This window comes from Thermobia domestica, chromosome 4 (assembly GCF_964235325.1).
Source record: "Thermobia domestica chromosome 4, izTheDome1.hap1.1, whole genome shotgun sequence".
NCBI lineage: Eukaryota > Metazoa > Arthropoda > Insecta > Zygentoma > Lepismatidae > Thermobia > Thermobia domestica.
In genome coordinates, this window is record NC_137457.1 from 311666963 (window position 1) to 311686548 (window position 19586).

At 34.1% G+C, this 19586-nt stretch overlaps 1 protein-coding gene across 1 annotated transcript in view; it reads left to right on the forward strand.

The window, feature by feature from the left end:
• The first annotated feature begins 1538 nt into the window (after positions 1 to 1538).
• ATP6AP2 (ATPase H(+)-transporting accessory protein 2) overlaps positions 1539 to 19586 on the forward strand; it is a 38550-nt gene continuing 20502 nt past the window's right edge. The window contains exons 1-3 of the mRNA XM_081756502.1: positions 1539 to 1680; positions 3654 to 3781; positions 6057 to 6293. Coding sequence (XP_081612628.1) covers positions 1635 to 1680; positions 3654 to 3781; positions 6057 to 6293 — 411 coding nt within the window. The 5' untranslated portion in view covers positions 1539 to 1634. The remainder of the gene's footprint in view (positions 1681 to 3653; positions 3782 to 6056; positions 6294 to 19586) is intronic.

Sequence of the window (19586 nt, forward strand, 5' to 3'; positions counted from 1 at the left end):
GCATATTATTCTGAATTCTTCAAAGTATCACGTAAAATTTAAGGTCCACATATACTATATCACAAAATGAGCAGATGTTTCAGTGTACTACTTTGTAATGCTCTTGCATCTGTCACCTCTCCATTCCAAATACTCCTTAACAAATCTTTTTCAATAGACATCAACATAAATGTTTCCAAATATCCTGAGACATGATACTCCATAACCTATTTTTAATGTATTTCAGTTTTGAAAAACTTCTTTCATATGTTGCCGGAGTTACTGGCCAAGTCAATAGAAATTTGTATGCTCGTAGCAAACTTGGATACGCATTACTGTACAAATTACAACTCTGCAAAAATAGAAAAATACATTGGCTAATTTTTGCAACACGTTTTCCACTCACTTTCCTTGTGAAGAAACGCATTTTCTTCTAATTCTGAATCACTTGCGCCATCAGCACAATCAGTCGTTTCTTCTCGGTTGTACTTGCCATCAAGACTGACTTCCAAGACTTCTCACTTCCTTCAAAAGTCCAAGAGAAAACTTCTGTACTGAATTTTTTTCAGAAGGTAAGTAAGTTTATTGAAAGCCGTGTCTGGAGGTTCTTTTACTTAGTTTCAAGTTTCTAAGATCTAAACAATCCATATAGTGTCTCGCTTCTTGAATCTTGAAGAAATACTCGAAAATACCGTATCCCATATTGCATTGAATGTTTCGATGTTTGTACCTCGTCATTGGATCATCTTCACATTCATAGGGAAACATTCTTTTCCATCTCCGAAGGGGAGTTGTCAACAGGTCAATAGAAACAAAGATACCACGTTCTAATTCTTCAAATTCGTTATTGTCCCATTCTGAAAAATCTTAACGCTGCATTTTTAATAGATTCCAAATCAGCTCTCTGCTCTTTCAATTAGGACAGATTAGTCTGTATTATTCGATACGACTACAATACACCAGCACCCTGTGTTTGGAGATAGTTTGACAGAGGGGTCGTCACTTGAAATATTCTCAGGAACACTTGTGCTGTCAGAATTCTTTTGAACTTGAGAAGATATTTTATGTCATCTCGTTTTACATATACCTTCTGGGTTTGATATTTTCTATAGAAGCAATTGTCTTTATTGTTATGGTCAACTATGTACAAAGTACTTTCTAGGTTCGAAAAATGACTAAAATTTTTCTGCAATGCAGAGTGTACTCTACCATTTTGTTTCCGCAATAACTCTACAATATCCGGCTGAGTGGGAGCCGGTAATTTTGTTTCTCTGGATTTTTAATCTTACACTAAACACGGACATCATTTTGTATCGTTTTTAATAAAACGCAAAATTTGCGTTTAATTGGTTTACACGTCATAGAAGTTTGCTAGTTGAATTTTCTTGCTTTAAACGTTAAATATATGAAGATTGATACGGAATGAGTCCATATTCAAATTTTGAAAGTAAAGACAAAGTGAAAATATGTAAACCGGGAATTTAGGGAGAAAATTCGAGTTTCCCTAAAATCAAAAAGCTATAATTTTTTCTATGGTAATGGTAACACTGGCAGTAAAACAAAAAAGGAAGACCTGGTAACAATTGCTACTTCTGCTCGTCATATGATCTTTAGGTGTTTCGTGGGGATAGTTTAGCACGGATAAAGTAGTAATTATGTTTGAGAAACTATTTATATGTTTTCTTGCTTTAGTTGCAAGTGGTAAGTTTGTAAAAATACCTAGCAAGATTATATTAAGTTTAATTTTTTTAACAATTAAATAGTATAAATAAGAAAAAGATCACCAGTTGGTGGGTATACCATTCCCTGATAAGTCTGTTCTTCCGAAATTAGGCATTTCGTTCCGCAAGTAAATTTCACGCAAAAACAAATTGTAATAGTTACATATACTAACGTAATTTAGATCTTAGATCTGACATCTGTAGATCTTTTTGCATACTTCACATAAGAGCTATTGGTACCACCCTTTGGCTTTTGTGTATGCACTTATATAGCGATTCGGACACAGTGGTACCGAATTAATTTAATTCCTTTAGCAGTGGCCGTAGGAAGTTAAGAGGCTTACTTTTAAAATGAGTTGTAATGTATATATATATTCCGATACAAGCTAATGTACCAATATAAATTAGGTTACGGTAATTTCGCCTTTGGGCTAATTAGGAAGGGCGTAGTTTACTGAGTGTACTACACGAAATGGATGTTCAAGATCAAATAATAAAAAGGAGTATGTTTAGCAGAAGGGGTCCAGAAGCACGTAAAAGGAACACAAAACTTACAGGAGGAATGGATGATGCAAGTACTTAGACCTAACGTAACGTAACCTAATCTTACCTAATATTAGTAGAAATTGCGAAATTCTATCATTTTTTGAAAAATTATGCTGGATCCCCAGGTAATAGTTAAGAACAGCTACTTCTCATCTCCCGTGCACAGGATACATCTTACTGTTGCACTACCTAAACACCCTAAGTACAAGGGCAAGAACTCAGTCTATTACCTACTTTTTACCATCCTAGATAGTCAATAAATAATGCCTGAAAGTATGGCGTTTCTCGTCCTTCCCTAAATGGGAAGTACGGCTCCTTAACTATAACCGATCCCCACACTAACAAATATAAACTGACCTAATGTGAACAGAAATTACCAAAATTGTAACATTTTTTAGAAAAAAAAGAGCTGAACCCCTTCTGCTAAACATAGGCCAATAAAAAAAAAGTTGCATTGTAAAGAGCAATATGTGTGAAGGTAGGTGTAACCTGAAATCGGTTAATAGCAATAAGGAAAAGTATTGGAGGCGTAGCAGCAAAATACATAAGCGTGGCAAACTTTTTTAAATTTTTATTTATTTATTTATTTTTAAATTGCGGAAGTCTGTAGGTAATACAGATATAGTCTAAGAAGTGCTGGTGTAGGCGGCATACCACAGTTTTGAAGATTCACAGGTAAAATTCAATACGTTGAATGAAAAGGCATGTTATGAGGAACGAATTTCTGCTGGCGACAGAACTAAATACAAAGTAATACAACTGTATTTCAGGGTTACTAGTGTCTTAGTCATTACAAGTGCTTTATAACGAATCAAATAAGTCAGTGCATATGAAAAATGACTCTATTAGATGTTATTTTCCACTGGTGGTATATTTCTGCATGGTGTACAGAACCTGTATTTTATGTTTACAAGTGGAGCGTTACTAATATGAAACCATGACAAATGCTATTGAAATTCCTATCATTGGCAAAACCCACAGCTTTTCATTACCCTCGCTGTCGCACCTACTCCCTTCAGATGCACCCCGGCATGGGCCTGCCGGCTTCGCTCCACCCTGATTCAGATAGCATTTATGCTTTTTAGTGTAGGTTTTCAATCTGTTAGTTTGAAATAACTCCACAATGATATATTACTCAAGCAGCTTTAGTTTTTCATTCACATTAAGGAAGTCGAGAGTCTTTCAATGAATTTTAGAACACTTATAAGCAACCTTTTAGCTATGCGTTCAACAGTGTCTTAAGGCAATTTCTTAAATGTTAGTTGCTACTGAAAGCGTTTCATTTTTAAATTAAAATTCCTCAAATGTATGCGCTTTTAGGAATATTGTTGTTCGTCAGATAAGATGTGCAGAATCTGTGACTAATGTGGTGAAAATTTATCATTAGTCTTTATTTTATTTTTTCAGTATATGGTAAAGGTGAATTGGTTATTCTACATTCGCCAGATGCAGTTGAATTCCACGGGAACGAAGTAGTAAAACAGAGTACTCTTAAAGATGTCTTTTCTTCAGCGTTAGGTTTCACAACATACAGGGTAAGTTGACATAATCGAATAAGCTTCTTTCTTACTTTTTATGTATTTATCATGATCTTATTGTTATCATATGATTAAAGATGTTCGTTGCATAATACTCGAGCAGACGGTTCTACCAAATTTATTGCATTTTAAAGTTTCTTTTCGCAGAAAGTGCACTAACTGAAAAGCTAGTCCTCGAATAAACCACGAACGAACTTGTGATGGGTGGCCACTAAAAAGCACGAATGCTATCTAACCGAGTCAGAGCACGAGCGCAGCAGGGGGGTGCGTCCGTAGGAAGCAGGCGCGTCAGCAATGAGGATCATATGCATTAACGAGGATAGTGGAAAAATACATAAAATATCCGCAAAAATTTTCACCTTCAAAAACGCTTAAATAATCCGTCATAATTCTTACTTTTAGAATAGCTTCACTGGTTTTCCGGGTACAAATGGCCCGCTGCGAGGAGAAATTCGTCTGTTTTTAATTTTTACGTGTTTTCCACACTTAGGTTTCAACATATCATGATGCTGCGAAAACTTTATAATATGATGCTCTTTATCACACAATTCTTTGTAATAGAATCGTACCGGTATGTTGGCATTATATTCATCGCAAACGTCCATTGCTAACACGAACAGAACATTCCCGTCGTTTATTTCCACCTTCGCATTCTTGTATTCTTCCGCTTCAGTAAATAGTTACACTTAGAATACGTTTATTACCATTCAAAATGTATTTCAATATGATATCTAATGACAGAAATTACTTATATTCACACTGTACTTCTTTTACGAAAAGTGTTTCACATCGTATTTTACCGTATAAATTTTGTTTTCGGTAGAATCGTCTGCTCGAGTAAACCCTATTTTTTATCAATACTTTCGATGTCGTCATTGCACTTCCACATGTTTGTAGGTGTATTTGATACTTTCCTATCCCGTAATGCTACGGCGTATAATACTCATTTTAGAGCAGGCCAAGACTATTTGGATAATGATGAATACTTCAAATTATATGCCCGTAGCCACTCTCGCTATAAAAATTGTTGCCTGAGTACCTTAGGATTCTGAAACATGGATATTTGGATAGAACACATGATAGTTCCTAAGTGAAGTCTTGACCCGACTACGGTAGGTCGCATAGTAGTGGAGCTATGGACCTTTATAATTCATATTTATATGTTTTCGGCAGCCTATAACTCCGAAAGGAAGCATTTGTGCACCTGGGTTGATCTATACTTTTCGTCTTATCTTAGTGTCAGATATTACCTCCCAAAAGTTGTCGGTGTTGTTTTGAAACACCCGGTATAAGTGTGAGATACTCTCTACATCATTGGAGTAATTCTTAAAATTACTTTATTACCACTGAAGTACGTCATCATAGCATGTAATCAATTGGCTGCGTATCAGGTATAAACTTTAAAACCGTGCTGAGGACGAAGATTCGAGAAACATGCTCGAAATACTGATGGTCATTTGAAGAATTTTTTCACTACAGGAATACTTTCAAGGTCAGTATTGCGACATCAATTAACATATGTTCTTACGTTCTGTTAGCAGTTAAGATTTTGTAAGTATTATTTAATGATGTAAATTGACACACATTAATATTTACCAGTGATTTACTATTGAATGGTGTGAACATTGAAAATGCTGAATGTTGTTGACACTGTTTCTTGGCATTTTCAGTTTGAGAATTATTTAATATTAAGATTTTGTAGCATATGTAGATATTATTGATCGCAAGGTAACATATCCGTCTTTAAATGCTATTTGGCTGAAAATTCATATCCTCATAGGAATTGTTAGTCCAGTGGTCGGAGCTCCCAACCAAAAGAACCACCAACATTTTTAAATAGTAGCTCGCGATCACTGGTATAGAGTATACTTTCTGCTTATGATACGAACTTCGCGTGTAATTCACAGCTGCAACTTGATTGTTGGAGTCGTGAATCTTCTAGAGGCCATTCTAATAAATTTAGAGAACTTTCAGTAGTATCATGCATTTGAAGGAGTTTCAGATTTCATTCGTGAAAATATTTCATTTTAAAGATAGGATGATACTTGAAACATATATTGAAAAATCACTCCTGAATATAGTAATGATAATGATAATTTTTATGCTTTATGTTGTAAAGTATGGTTCGTGACACTGTAAAATGTTGCCTTTCATGTTATCTGTTGTTTTCTAAATACCTGTAAAGAATACCAGTCATAGATTTGAAATGAAGTTGTGCTTTTTTTTTCCGCTTTGAAGTTCCTGTGCTGATCAATTTTATTCTTTTCTATAGGAAAGTTCATGGTCTGGTTTATCAGTGAAAAATCCTTTCAATTATCCTGAAAGTGTTGTGGGTCTTACAGTACATGGGGTAAAGACACTGGGAAACACAGTAAATGGTCATAGATTTGCTGTGAATACAGACGAAGATGAGTCCGAAACATGGTATATGGTTACCAGACGAATTGATGAGAGATTCCCTGGCCAGAATGCAACATTACTCAGAATGGATGCAAACGATGATGAACAGGTGAGTGCACTATTAATTTAATACGTGTTTTGTTAGATAATTAATACTTTTCTAACCAGAGTATATACTTATTTATTAAAATAAGTCTTAACAGTTTCAATAATTTAACGTTATAAATGTAAGTAAAAGGCTAATAATCTCCACAAGAAACAAACCATTCCTCTAGGAAGTACTTTCGAAGAACATAGTTTTCATCTTCAGAGTAGGCACACTTCGTAAAGGATTAAAACATAGGAAAGAAAATATGGATGGGTAAAAATGGTTAAAAGAAATTAAAAAAAAAAATAAATGCGAAGTGATAATCTCCTTGTCACTGGAAATACAGATGTTAATTGTAATTCACTTGTCACTGTTCAGTGTATTTTCATTACCTTTCAGGCGGCAGAAATGAGTAATAAAAACACTTCTTAAATCGTATTTGTGTCACATTTATCTAAATTGAATGTCGGTTTCTTCTTATGAATATAGTAGGTATCTTTAATTTTTCGTTCAGATGGTGTTTTTGCTTTCTCTATCAAACATGAATTAGCAATGTTATGGTTATTGTCTTTGAGGTGTGATGCCAATCCGGATAACTGATGTAAGCTACGAGATTTCGATGTGCGAATATGCTATTCTGGTACAAATATTCCTTTTTGTTTGGCACACACACACACACATATATATATATATATATTTAGTCACATTGACATTTAACCCGATAGACACCACTATTTTGTTGGGATGAGTAAAAAATGCTTTAAAATTTGTAATATTTTTTTTCTATGGATTTAGGAGCAATATTGTAAGACCTTGATGCTATTTTTATGCAATGTCTTCTTAATTTTTGCCAAAATACGTGGGACCAGAGGGACACCAATCTATTTGTCAGCCTCGGCATTTGTTATTGGTTGATGGTGGGTGCCGACAGGCACGTAGCCAGGATTTTGTAAAGGGGGTTCCGCGACATGAAATACTGTGGTCACCACACGGGGGGCTCGACCATTCTAAACTATTTTACTGGAACGTATATTGGTTCTTTTAGCCAGGATTTCGCAACGGGAGGGTGACATGAAATTCTGAAGGCCCTGGAGCTCGATCAATCGAAACTACTTTACTGTCAACACATATTGGTTTGTTAGGACAATAAAATGAGATTATGTTGGTAAGTTTTTTAATTAGAAACTGAAGAAATCTCGAGTGAAAGGAAAAAAAAAAAAAGTATTGAAAAGGATTTTACAATATTTAAGTTGTTCCTCTCTTCATTCAAATATAACAATTTTCCTTTCATTATGACCTCAACTATTACAAAAAGTACGTACTCAATAATGTCTTGTAAAATATTCTACAATATCTGCGTTCCTTTCTATGTTGAATCAGATGTTAACATAAAACAAACCGAAATTTTACGGTCATAAAAGAAATGAATACATATCAGGCAAATCCTGAATTGGATCGCCAATTTATAGCATTCGTTTTTATTCATAATGTCTGAGCGTTAAAGTAAATAGAATCCTGGCTGAGGTAAGCAAATCTTAAAACAAACCGAAATTTTACGGTCATAAAAGAAATGAATACATATCAGGCAAATCCGGGATTGGATCGCCAAGTTATAACAGTCGTTTCCCGGGATGAGAAAATCTCAAGAATAAACCAATTTATTTCACAATTATTTAAACTTAATGTTTAAGTTATGTTAGCTTTCGCCAAATATAACAGCCCAAATATTACGGTAGTTGAAGAAAGAAAAAAAAAAAAAATCAATTCAAACATGCGCAACAAATTTATCAAAAGATTCCAAATTCTTGTTAAGTGGCCAATCGAAATGAAAGAAGACTCAACGTCGTTAATTTAAATTGAATGAAAAGGAAAAAAAATATCAAACTTACATATGCTTAACTCTATTAGCAGTATTCGAAATTATAAAATTGAAATTTGGTCGTGATTGTTTATTTGTGCCAATCAGTCAACAGTTACATTGTAATTATCAAGAACAATAGAATGAAGTTGGTTAAATATTTGCCTACATCGCAGTACTTTCAAACAATTACGATACTATCTTAATACATTGACTTAACATCAGAGTCGTATCCATTCTCACATTTCAATGTCTTTACAATATATTCAGTTCGCGATCACTCGAGATCGACAGTCCATATGCTCTAAGTATCCATTTAACGAAATGACATTACCATTATTAAAATTACTGCTAAATAGACGTTCATCATTCATAACCCTGTCCATATTATTGAAATTAGGCAACAACATAAGCCTACATGACTGCTACTACATTATCATTGCACTCTAGCACAAGTCAGTAGCATGTATCAATCGTACCTAATACATCTACAAAAAAAAAAACAAGTCTACTATTAATAAGATGATGTATTTACAAATGAAAAAAAAAAAATGCTCTACTTCTACTTCTCTACGCCAGGGTTTACATATCTTATGAGAGATTAGAACGTCATTATCAACATTATTATCATTTTTTTAACTTATCATAAAGTTTCAAGAGCAATGGACACATGATAAATTTTAGATTGTGTTTAAGAACGACAAATTGACTAAATGTAAATACATATATGTTTATCAGTAAAGTCGAGCATCAGTTAGCTACGCTGACTTCCGATGAGGCAAATATATAAGAAATTCCATGACGCGTGAATGGCACCTTGAAATAAATATATGCCCAAGAACAGAGTCTTGCACAGACGCGTATTTTAACAAGATTTTTAAGTATAAACAAAATAAACGAAACTACAACTGAAGGTTAGCTGAAATCTGCATAGATCGAGTATGCACTTACATATCATGAGACAACAGCAATGAAAAAAAAAAAAAAAACCAGTCATATGGACGAAATCACTTCCGAAATGTAAATTCTTAACCTACATAAAGCCCTAACCTACGCAATTTGAAATACATGTTAAAACAAAAAAAAAACATATCGCGAAACAAGATAACAGGACCTTATTTTACCGTAAGCACACAAATTCAATTTACGTAACCTAAGCAAGTAATCAAAATATGTATTTCCCAAAATATATCACGAGACAAAACAATATGACACTATTTAACCGTAAATGCACAAGTTCAATTTTACCTAACCTAAACAAGTAATCGAAATATACCTTTCCAAAATATATCACGAGACAAAACAATATGACACTATTTAACCGTAAATGCACAAGTTCAATTTTACCTAACCTAAACAAGTAATCGAAATATACATTTCCAAAATATATCGCGAGACAAAACAATATGACACTATTTAACCGTAAATGCACAAGTTCAATTTTACCTAACCTAAACAAGTAATCGAAATATACATTTCCAAAATATATCGCGAGACAAAACAATATGACACTATTTAACCGTAAATGCACAAGTTCAATTTTACCTAACCTAAACAAGTAATCGAAGTATACATTTCCCAAAATATATCACGAGACAACATAGTATGACATGGTTTAATAGTAAATACACAATCTAATCTCCTAACCTAACAATCAAATAGCTGTATATTGTGGGACACGTTCAATTTAAATCTTACCTAACCTAACACGCAATTAAGAAAATATATTATCTAAGAAGGTACACGTTAAAAATGACATCTTGAGTGAAAATATCACTTAATCTAACAGTAAAGAAATCGTATCAATTGTTACATGGAAAATAGTGATATCAAGCGGTGCACTTAAAGTAAAATTCACCAACAATTTTCGATGTTGATCACATATTCTTATGATATCATGCTATTGAGTGGTAACGAGATGAGCTGTCTAAACGCGTAACGCCTTTTACTTTAACTATACATATTTATTTCGAAACACTCCATTTGGTAAATTAGTGAGTCTGTTTATGATCGGAACAAGAAGAAAAATAAGATAAAATGGATGAATGTTACCCAATTGGCTGAGGTTCCTACAAAATAGTCCTCTCGGTCCTTGTCACCTGGATCCCCGGCTTCAAAGGATAAGATAGGTTAGTAAACCTATTTATTACACGTTGCAGTCAATCTCTTCGGGTATTGGTTCCACGTCCTATTGAATATGGGACTTGGTCCCAGTATCTGGTGAGATGAACTCCAACTGCTACACTTCCTGCCCCATTACTTCATATTACTTGTAATGGCGGAAGTGATATTCGATGGCTTTGGCCAAAATTGTTTCAATGAATTTCCACTTCTGTCGGTTCCTCAGTGTTTCTTTTCCTCCCAAACTAAGTTAGGTTTTCCAATAAATAATTTATAGTAGGTTAACGTCCAAAATTTACACTTTTGATTACGAAATTTCTATTTTTTAAGGAACCGACTTAAGCCATCGTTCTTTCTATATTGTAAAACGGCGTTTCACTGCGTCATCATCTTCGCTTCACCAGACCTTAATAATAGCGATTTAATATTGTATAGTTGATTACGAACAAAAACAAATTTATACTCTTTCTATTATTATACAAAACCCTAGGTAAATAAACAAACATTTTACCTCTTAAATGACATATCCCGAGTATTAAAAGTACTCCTGTAATAAAGGTTTTACAACTCACTTAGTTAGTTCTTGCAGTTATTTGGTATCACTATAACAACTATCGTTCTCGCTATGTAGAAGAATCGCCATCTTGGCGATGTTAGCTTTACGTATATAGCGATTCATATGCCCTCTTGTGGCCGTAATCGAAACGATCGCTATGCTCTTAACAAAAGAATGACAAAGAGCAACAGCGAAAATAACAGGATCAGTAAAATTGACTCACGATCGGAGTTTCGGATTGATATTATTATGAGGTAAAGTAAATTAAGGCAAATTGAAGTAGAGTAAAAGTATAAATCAAATTTTCAATATATTCAGCTATAACCTGAATGGAATTATTACAGTAACATGAAACAATTTTGCGGTGAATTATTGGTGTGTTTGCGTATCTCATAGGTGTGCATATCGCATATAAAACTAGTAACCCTTTTTATGCCATTTATCTCATTGGCAACGAAACAGACTAATATCAATACGGAGGCACTCGGGTGCAGTATTACAATACGCGAACCAAACTTTAACGTTGTACAAACAGTCGTACAAACAACCGGTACACATTACACTCCGGGAGCCAATTCAAATACAATGTAAACAACCGTTAATCGGGCTGTTACATTTTTCCCGGCGGCTTTAAGGAAAAAAAAAAATTTTTTTTAACTACTTAAAACATTAACATTTAAAAAAAATTTTTTTTTATTTTTTTTTATTTTATTTATTTTTTTTTTTATTTATATTTTTTTTCGCGACTATTTAAAATCTCTTAACAATTCTTCTCTCTTTTCTGGAGAGCAATTGAACAATTTTATATTTGATAAATTTTGAGTCGGCACTTCTCTCCCCTCCAAATCTTTTAAAGAAACAGAATTGTGATGCACTCGAGTCACAACAAAAGGCCCTGCGAATACAGGCATGTACTTATGTGTGACCTTCTTAAATGCGTCCGATTGAAAATGGGTTTTAACCATCACCAAGTCCATTTCCTTAATTTCAATCACATTATTTTGCGACTTTCGTTTTCTTTTTGATAACAAACGGGGTTCCACCTGAATATGCCGTTTAGAATTTTCTACTGTTTTCAATTCAGAAGGCCATGGAAAATTTTCTCTGAATCGATCAGCAGCCGAGAAAGAGATGAACACCTCAGCAGGCGTACATCCAATGGTACTATTGTAAGAATAGTTTAATAGATCTTGTGCTACTTTTAGCACTGTTTTCCACTTAGTGTGGTTATGGCTGCACAATAATCGAATAATTCGATTGAGTTCTCGATGTGAACGTTCCACTATGCCATTCCCAGAAGGGTTGTATGGCGAGACCAAGATGTGTTGAATTTGGTGATCATTACAGTAAGTCTTCCACGTGTTCGAGAGGAACTGTGGGCCCTGGTCGGATATAATAAAATTTGGATAAGGGAAGAGGTAGAAATATTCTTTTTCTAACGTCCGAACAATCTCAGCAGCTGTGGCAGTCCTCAACGGCAAATAACATAGAAACCGTGAATAGACATCAACAATTGAGAGGATGTAGTAGAATCCATAACTACATGGTAATTTTCCCACGAGATCTATGCATAATTTGATATGTGGCTTATCTGCCTCAATATGTAGATCCTCACGAGCAATAATTCTATTGGAGAACTTCGTTCGGGCACACAATTCACAATTATTGATAAAGTTTTGAAACGTACGTTTTTGTCCTTTCCAGAAAAACAATTCTTGGACTAATTTCAAACATTTGCTAACACCAAAATGCCCCGTTTCATGAACCTTCCTAATCGTTCTCTCAACTAATGACTCCGGGATTACTAGCAGCCAATGTTTCGTTTTTGAATTTTGAATATAGACCAAATTATTTGCTATACGAATTCGAGAATCGGCACCGTATGACATTTTCGCTTTTAATTCGTTACAGTACTTATCACCCACTTGCATTTGCATCAACTCACTTACAGTGAACCACGCACTTTCATCATAACAAATAAAATTAACATGATACTCTTCAGGTTCGGCAGGTAGTTCTGGAGTATTGCGACTCAATATGTCGGCTATTTTATTGTCCACCCCCTTAATATGCTCGAACCGAAGATCGAACCTCTGTAACTTTAACAATTTTTTTTTTTTTTTTTTTTTTTTTTTTTTGTGGTTCGGAGATCTAAGTTCTGTAACGTAAAAGCGTATGTTACTGCGCTGTTGTCGCAATGGACTGTAACTTTCCTACCTAAAATATAGTACGAGAAATGTTCGCACAGAAACAATACTGCTAGCAACTCCAATTGGAAGATCGAATAGGAAACTTCATATAGCTTTAATTTTCTACTCGCATATCCGATAACAAGAAGCTCTCCAGTATCATCATACTGGGCCAGATAGCCAGCCAAATTTTCTAGCGACGCATCTGAAAATAAGTGAAACAGTTGGTCGAAATTAGGTTGACTGAGCGCTGGAGGCTCACTCAACAATTCTCTCAATTGTTGGAATCTATTCAGCAATTCCTCAGTTAGACAATATTTCTTGTCTTTCTTTAACAAATCGAAAAATGGCGCTGTTAGAGCGGCGAACTGAGGAATGAATTTTCTTCGCGAGGAAAGAATTCCAAAAAGGACCGAAGTTTATTCTTAATTTTAGTACAAAATTCCCAAAGGTTAAAAATTTTAAAAGTTGTTCCAAATAACTAAAGTGTTCGTCCAACTTAGAACTAAAGCACATCACAAATCGTAAAGAGAAGTAAACCTATCAATCCAGCCTTCATTTTTAGCTATAATTACCGGATTACTTTAAATGTTAACTGGACACAAGTCGAGCTTAGCCGCACGAAAAGAATAAAAAAAAAAAATTCCAGATATTATAAATGAAAAGATTCAGTTACTCTTGTTTTCAGGATACATTTTATTTATATTTCGATTCGCGGTACTTCCTTCAGCACAAAGTACGTCAATAAAATTTAAACAAGGCAGTACAAAATCACTTCGTCTCGGAATGAATGCATTTTAATTTCAAAATATTATTTCGAGGAGAGAAGTTCAGTCGAGCACTCATCGCTTTCCTTTAATGACAACTGCTCAATCTCTTTTCCCGCATTAAGACCAAAATAGCTAACAAAATGGGAAACTTTATTGTTATTATTATTGTTACTAACCAGCTTCGCTGCAACAAAAGAATACGGCGATATAACGAAGATGTGATCAGAGTCCCTATTAGTACGTTTGAAAAGACAGAGGAATCACTGGACCCAAAAGGAATTAATTGACAGGTAGGTTATACTGTTAGATTATACATTTCTGATACTGCATACTATACTGATACGTAAACAAATCCTGAATGTTCAAAGTTAGTCCGAATAATCTCTTTCCAATCATTCCCACTGACTAAACGAATTTGACTCAAGTTGCCGTTCTTTTACACAATTTCAGTCCTTAGGTTCAATAAAGCCACTAAAAGAGAAGTTTCTAGATCAAGATTCTAAATTCCCATTTTGTTATTGAATATCTATATAATCTTTTACCTCCTACATCACTCACAAAAACATCATGAACACACATTAAACTACTAGAAACACAACAAAAGGAAAAGAAAACAAAAGGCAGGGTTACAAATTCAGTTGTAGGAGGAGCTAATACAGGCGGTGATATCTTTGCCTGTCTTATCCTACGGAGTGCTTCTAGCCACTTGCAACAGTGTTTTCCGATTAACGTATGTCTCCGCCCCTGGCTAGAGCAATTCCCTATTAACCACCTAAACAGCTTTGATCTATTTACATTAGCATCTGTGCTAGGTATCCCATTAGGGTTTCTTACATCATCTTTTCTCCCTTTTCGAAATCTATCCATTCCTTTGTCATCAATATCAAAAGGAGTATCAACATCGTCACTACTTAGTATATGAAGCTTTATATTCTTCACTCGACTACCATTCGCTATCCTATCATACTTCTTTCTTTCACAATAAGCATACCCGAAAGAGCTATCATTAGCCTTATCATGCCTTATCCGGGGCTCACATAACAAATATTTATTGGCACATATCCTATACCTACTACTAAATACTAAATCTAAATCTACGTCTAAATCTACATCATCATAATCCTCAGTCTCATTAGTTACATCATCATTAATAACATTTAAATGAGAACTAAGTTCAGGCGCTCCTAATGCAGCCATATCATTTTGTGAATTATTATTTATCTTATCTAAAACATCACAACAATTATTATTTGCTAATTGTAAATCTGTGCCTTCAACACTATCAGTTTCACAAAACCCCATAGCTCTGATTTCTAGTTTAGTAGTAGCGAGTTCCGTTACTTCATCATTCTCAACTGTTGATACTGGTGAGAATTCTGTTCGAAAAACTAACATATTAGACGATAATTCATTCTTCAGCGCTTTCATCTCATATGAATATTCATGCTTAAGAGCTTTCACCTCAGAAATTACTTCACCGAATAACTCATCCATAGTACTGACTATGCGTTGTTGGCATGGAACACAAACCCAGCATGAATCTACTTTGATACTTTGTTCAACTCCGGGCTGTGATAGTTTCAAACAGTCAAAGTGAACTTCTTTGCTACAATTCGCACATGCCATCGTTTTTACGTTACTTCGATCTAGGTTTTCTTTACAGTAAACACAAACTTGAAATTCCTGATCGTCACTGGCAGAATCACTTAACATCATCTATTTACATCATATTAATTGGGTCACGCGTTTAGCAACTCATCATCGTTATATCCACTCATTATTTAGCTTTCATCTCGCTTAGCACACAAAACAGAATACTTTATCAAGTAAACAAATATCCTAAAGCTGAAGTCGCCAATTTATAACAGACTTCAGCCTAGCTCTTATAATTAACACGAATTATTAAATAAACAAATATCCTAAAGCTGAGGTCGCCACTTAAAACAAACCGAAATTTTACGGTCATAAAAGAAATGAATACATATCAGGCAAATCCTGAATTGGATCGCCAATTTATAGCATTCGTTTTTATTCATAATGTCTGAGCGTTAAAGTAAATAGAATCCTGGCTGAGGTAAGCAAATCTTAAAACAAACCGAAATTTTACGGTCATAAAAGAAATGAATACATATCAGGCAAATCCGGGATTGGATCGCCAAGTTATAACAGTCGTTTCCCGGGATGAGAAAATCTCAAGAATAAACCAATTTATTTCACAATTATTTAAACTTAATGTTTAAGTTATGTTAGCTTTCGCCAAATATAACAGCCCAAATATTACGGTAGTTGAAGAAAGAAAAAAAAAAAACAATTCATACATGCGCAACAAATTTATCAAAAGATTCCAAATTCTTGTTAAGTGGCCAATCGAAATGAAAGAAGACTCAACGTCGTTAATTTAAATTGAATGAAAAGGAAAAAAAATATCAAACTTACATATGCTTAACTCTATTAGCAGTATTCGAAATTATAAAATTGAAATTTGGTCGTGATTGTTTATTTGTGCCAATCAGTCAACAGTTACATTGTAATTATCAAGAACAATAGAATGAAGTTGGTTAAATATTTGCCTACATCGCAGTACTTTCAAACAATTACGATACTATCTTAATACATTGACTTAACATCAGAGTCGTATCCATTCTCACATTTCAATGTCTTTACAATATATTCAGTTCGCGATCACTCGAGATCGACAGTCCATATGCTCTAAGTATCCATTTAACGAAATGACATTACCATTATTAAAATTACTGCTAAATAGACGTTCATCATTCATAACCCTGTCCATATTATTGAAATTAGGCAACAACATAAGCCTACATGACTGCTACTACATTATCATTGCACTCTAGCACAAGTCAGTAGCATGTATCAATCGTACCTAATACATCTACAAAAAAAAAACAAGTCTACTATTAATGAGATGATGTATTTACAAATGAAAGAAAAAAAAAATGCTCTACTTCTACTTCTCTACGCCAGGGTTTACATATCTTATGAGAGATTAGAACGTCATTATCAACATTATTATCATTTTTTTAACTTATCATAAAGTTTCAAGAGCAATGGACACATGATAAATTTTAGATTGTGTTTAAGAACGACAAATTGACTAAATGTAAATACATATATGTTTATCAGTAAAGTCGAGCATCAGTTAGCTACGCTGACTTCCGATGAGGCAAATATATAAGAAATTCCATGACGCGTGAATGGCACCCTTGAAATAAATATATGCCCAAGACAGAGTCTTGCACAGACGCGTATTTTAACAAGATTTTTAAGTATAAACAAAATAAACGAAACTACAACTGAAGGTTAGCTGAAATCTGCATAGATCGAGTATGCACTTACATATCATGAGACAACAGCAATGAAAAAAAAAAAAAAAAAAAAACCCAGTCATATGGACGAAATCACTTCCGAAATGTAAATTCTTAACCTACATAAAGCCCTAACCTACGCAATTTGAAATACATGTTAAAACAAAAAAAAACATATCGCGAAACAAGATAACAGGACCTTATTTTACCGTAAGCACACAAATTCAATTTACGTAACCTAAGCAAGTAATCAAAATATGTATTTCCCAAAATATATCACGAGACAAAACAATATGACACTATTTAACCGTAAATGCACAAGTTCAATTTTACCTAACCTAAACAAGTAATCGAAATATACCTTTCCAAAATATATCACGAGACAAAACAATATGACACTATTTAACCGTAAATGCACAAGTTCAATTTTACCTAACCTAAACAAGTAATCGAAATATACATTTCCAAAATATATCGCGAGACAAAACAATATGACACTATTTAACCGTAAATGCACAAGTTCAATTTTACCTAACCTAAACAAGTAATCGAAATATACATTTCCAAAATATATCGCGAGACAAAACAATATGACACTATTTAACCGTAAATGCACAAGTTCAATTTTACCTAACCTAAACAAGTAATCGAAGTATACATTTCCCAAAATATATCACGAGACAACATAGTATGACATGGTTTAATAGTAAATACACAATCTAATCTCCTAACCTAACAATCAAATAGCTGTATATTGTGGGACACGTTCAATTTAAATCTTACCTAACCTAACACGCAATTAAGAAAATATATTATCTAAGAAGGTACACGTTAAAAATGACATCTTGAGTGAAAATATCACTTAATCTAACAGTAAAGAAATCGTATCAATTGTTACATGGAAAATAGTGATATCAAGCGGTGCACTTAAAGTAAAATTCACCAACAATTTTCGATGTTGATCACATATTCTTATGATATCATGCTATTGAGTGGTAACGAGATGAGCTGTCTAAACGCGTAACGCCTTTTACTTTAACTATACATATTTATTTCGAAACACTCCATTTGGTAAATTAGTGAGTCTGTTTATGATCGGAACAAGAAGAAAAATAAGATAAAATGGATGAATGTTACCCAATTGGCTGAGGTTCCTACAAAATAGTCCTCTCGGTCCTTGTCACCTGGATCCCCGGCTTCAAAGGATAAGATAGGTTAGTAAACCTATTTATTACACGTTGCAGTCAATCTCTTCGGGTATTGGTTCCACGTCCTATTGAATATGGGACTTGGTCCCAGTATCTGGTGAGATGAACTCCAACTGCTACACTTCCTGCCCCATTACTTCATATTACTTGTAATGGCGGAAGTGATATTCGATGGCTTTGGCCAAAATTGTTTCAATGAATTTCCACTTCTGTCGGTTCCTCAGTGTTTCTTTTCCTCCCAAACTAAGTTAGGTTTTCCAATAAATAATTTATAGTAGGTTAACGTCCAAAATTTACACTTTTGATTACGAAATTTCTATTTTTTAAGGAACCGACTTAAGCCATCGTTCTTTCTATATTGTAAAACGGCGTTTCACTGCGTCATCATCTTCGCTTCACCAGACCTTAATAATAGCGATTTAATATTGTATAGTTGATTACGAACAAAAACAAATTTATACTCTTTCTATTATTATACAAAACCCTAGGTAAATAAACAAACATTTTACCTCTTAAATGACATATCCCGAGTATTAAAAGTACTCCTGTAATAAAGGTTTTACAACTCACTTAGTTAGTTCTTGCAGTTATTTGGTATCACTATAACAACTATCGTTCTCGCTATGTAGAAGAATCGCCATCTTGGCGATGTTAGCTTTACGTATATAGCGATTCATATGCCCTCTTGTGGCCGTAATCGAAACGATCGCTATGCTCTTAACAAAAGAATGACAAAGAGCAACAGCGAAAATAACAGGATCAGTAAAATTGACTCACGATCGGAGTTTCGGATTGATATTATTATGAGGTAAAGTAAATTAAGGCAAATTGAAGTAGAGTAAAAGTATAAATCAAATTTTCAATATATTCAGCTATAACCTGAATGGAATTATTACAGTAACATGAAACAATTTTGCGGTGAATTATTGGTGTGTTTGCGTATCTCATAGGTGTGCATATCGCATATAAAACTAGTAACCCTTTTTATGCCATTTATCTCATTGGCAACGAAACAGACTAATATCAATACGGAGGCACTCGGGTGCAGTATTACAATACGCGAACCAAACTTTAACGTTGTACAAACAGTCGTACAAACAACCGGTACACATTACACTCCGGGAGCCAATTCAAATACAATGTAAACAACCGTTAATCGGGCTGTTACAAACAAAACTTTCTTTCCACATAATTTTTTGTTTTTATTATTCCGTCAACTAACGTCTGTTCCAAATGACAGGTTAATAAAGGAGCCGTACAAAATTGTTTTTGAAATAACATGTTTA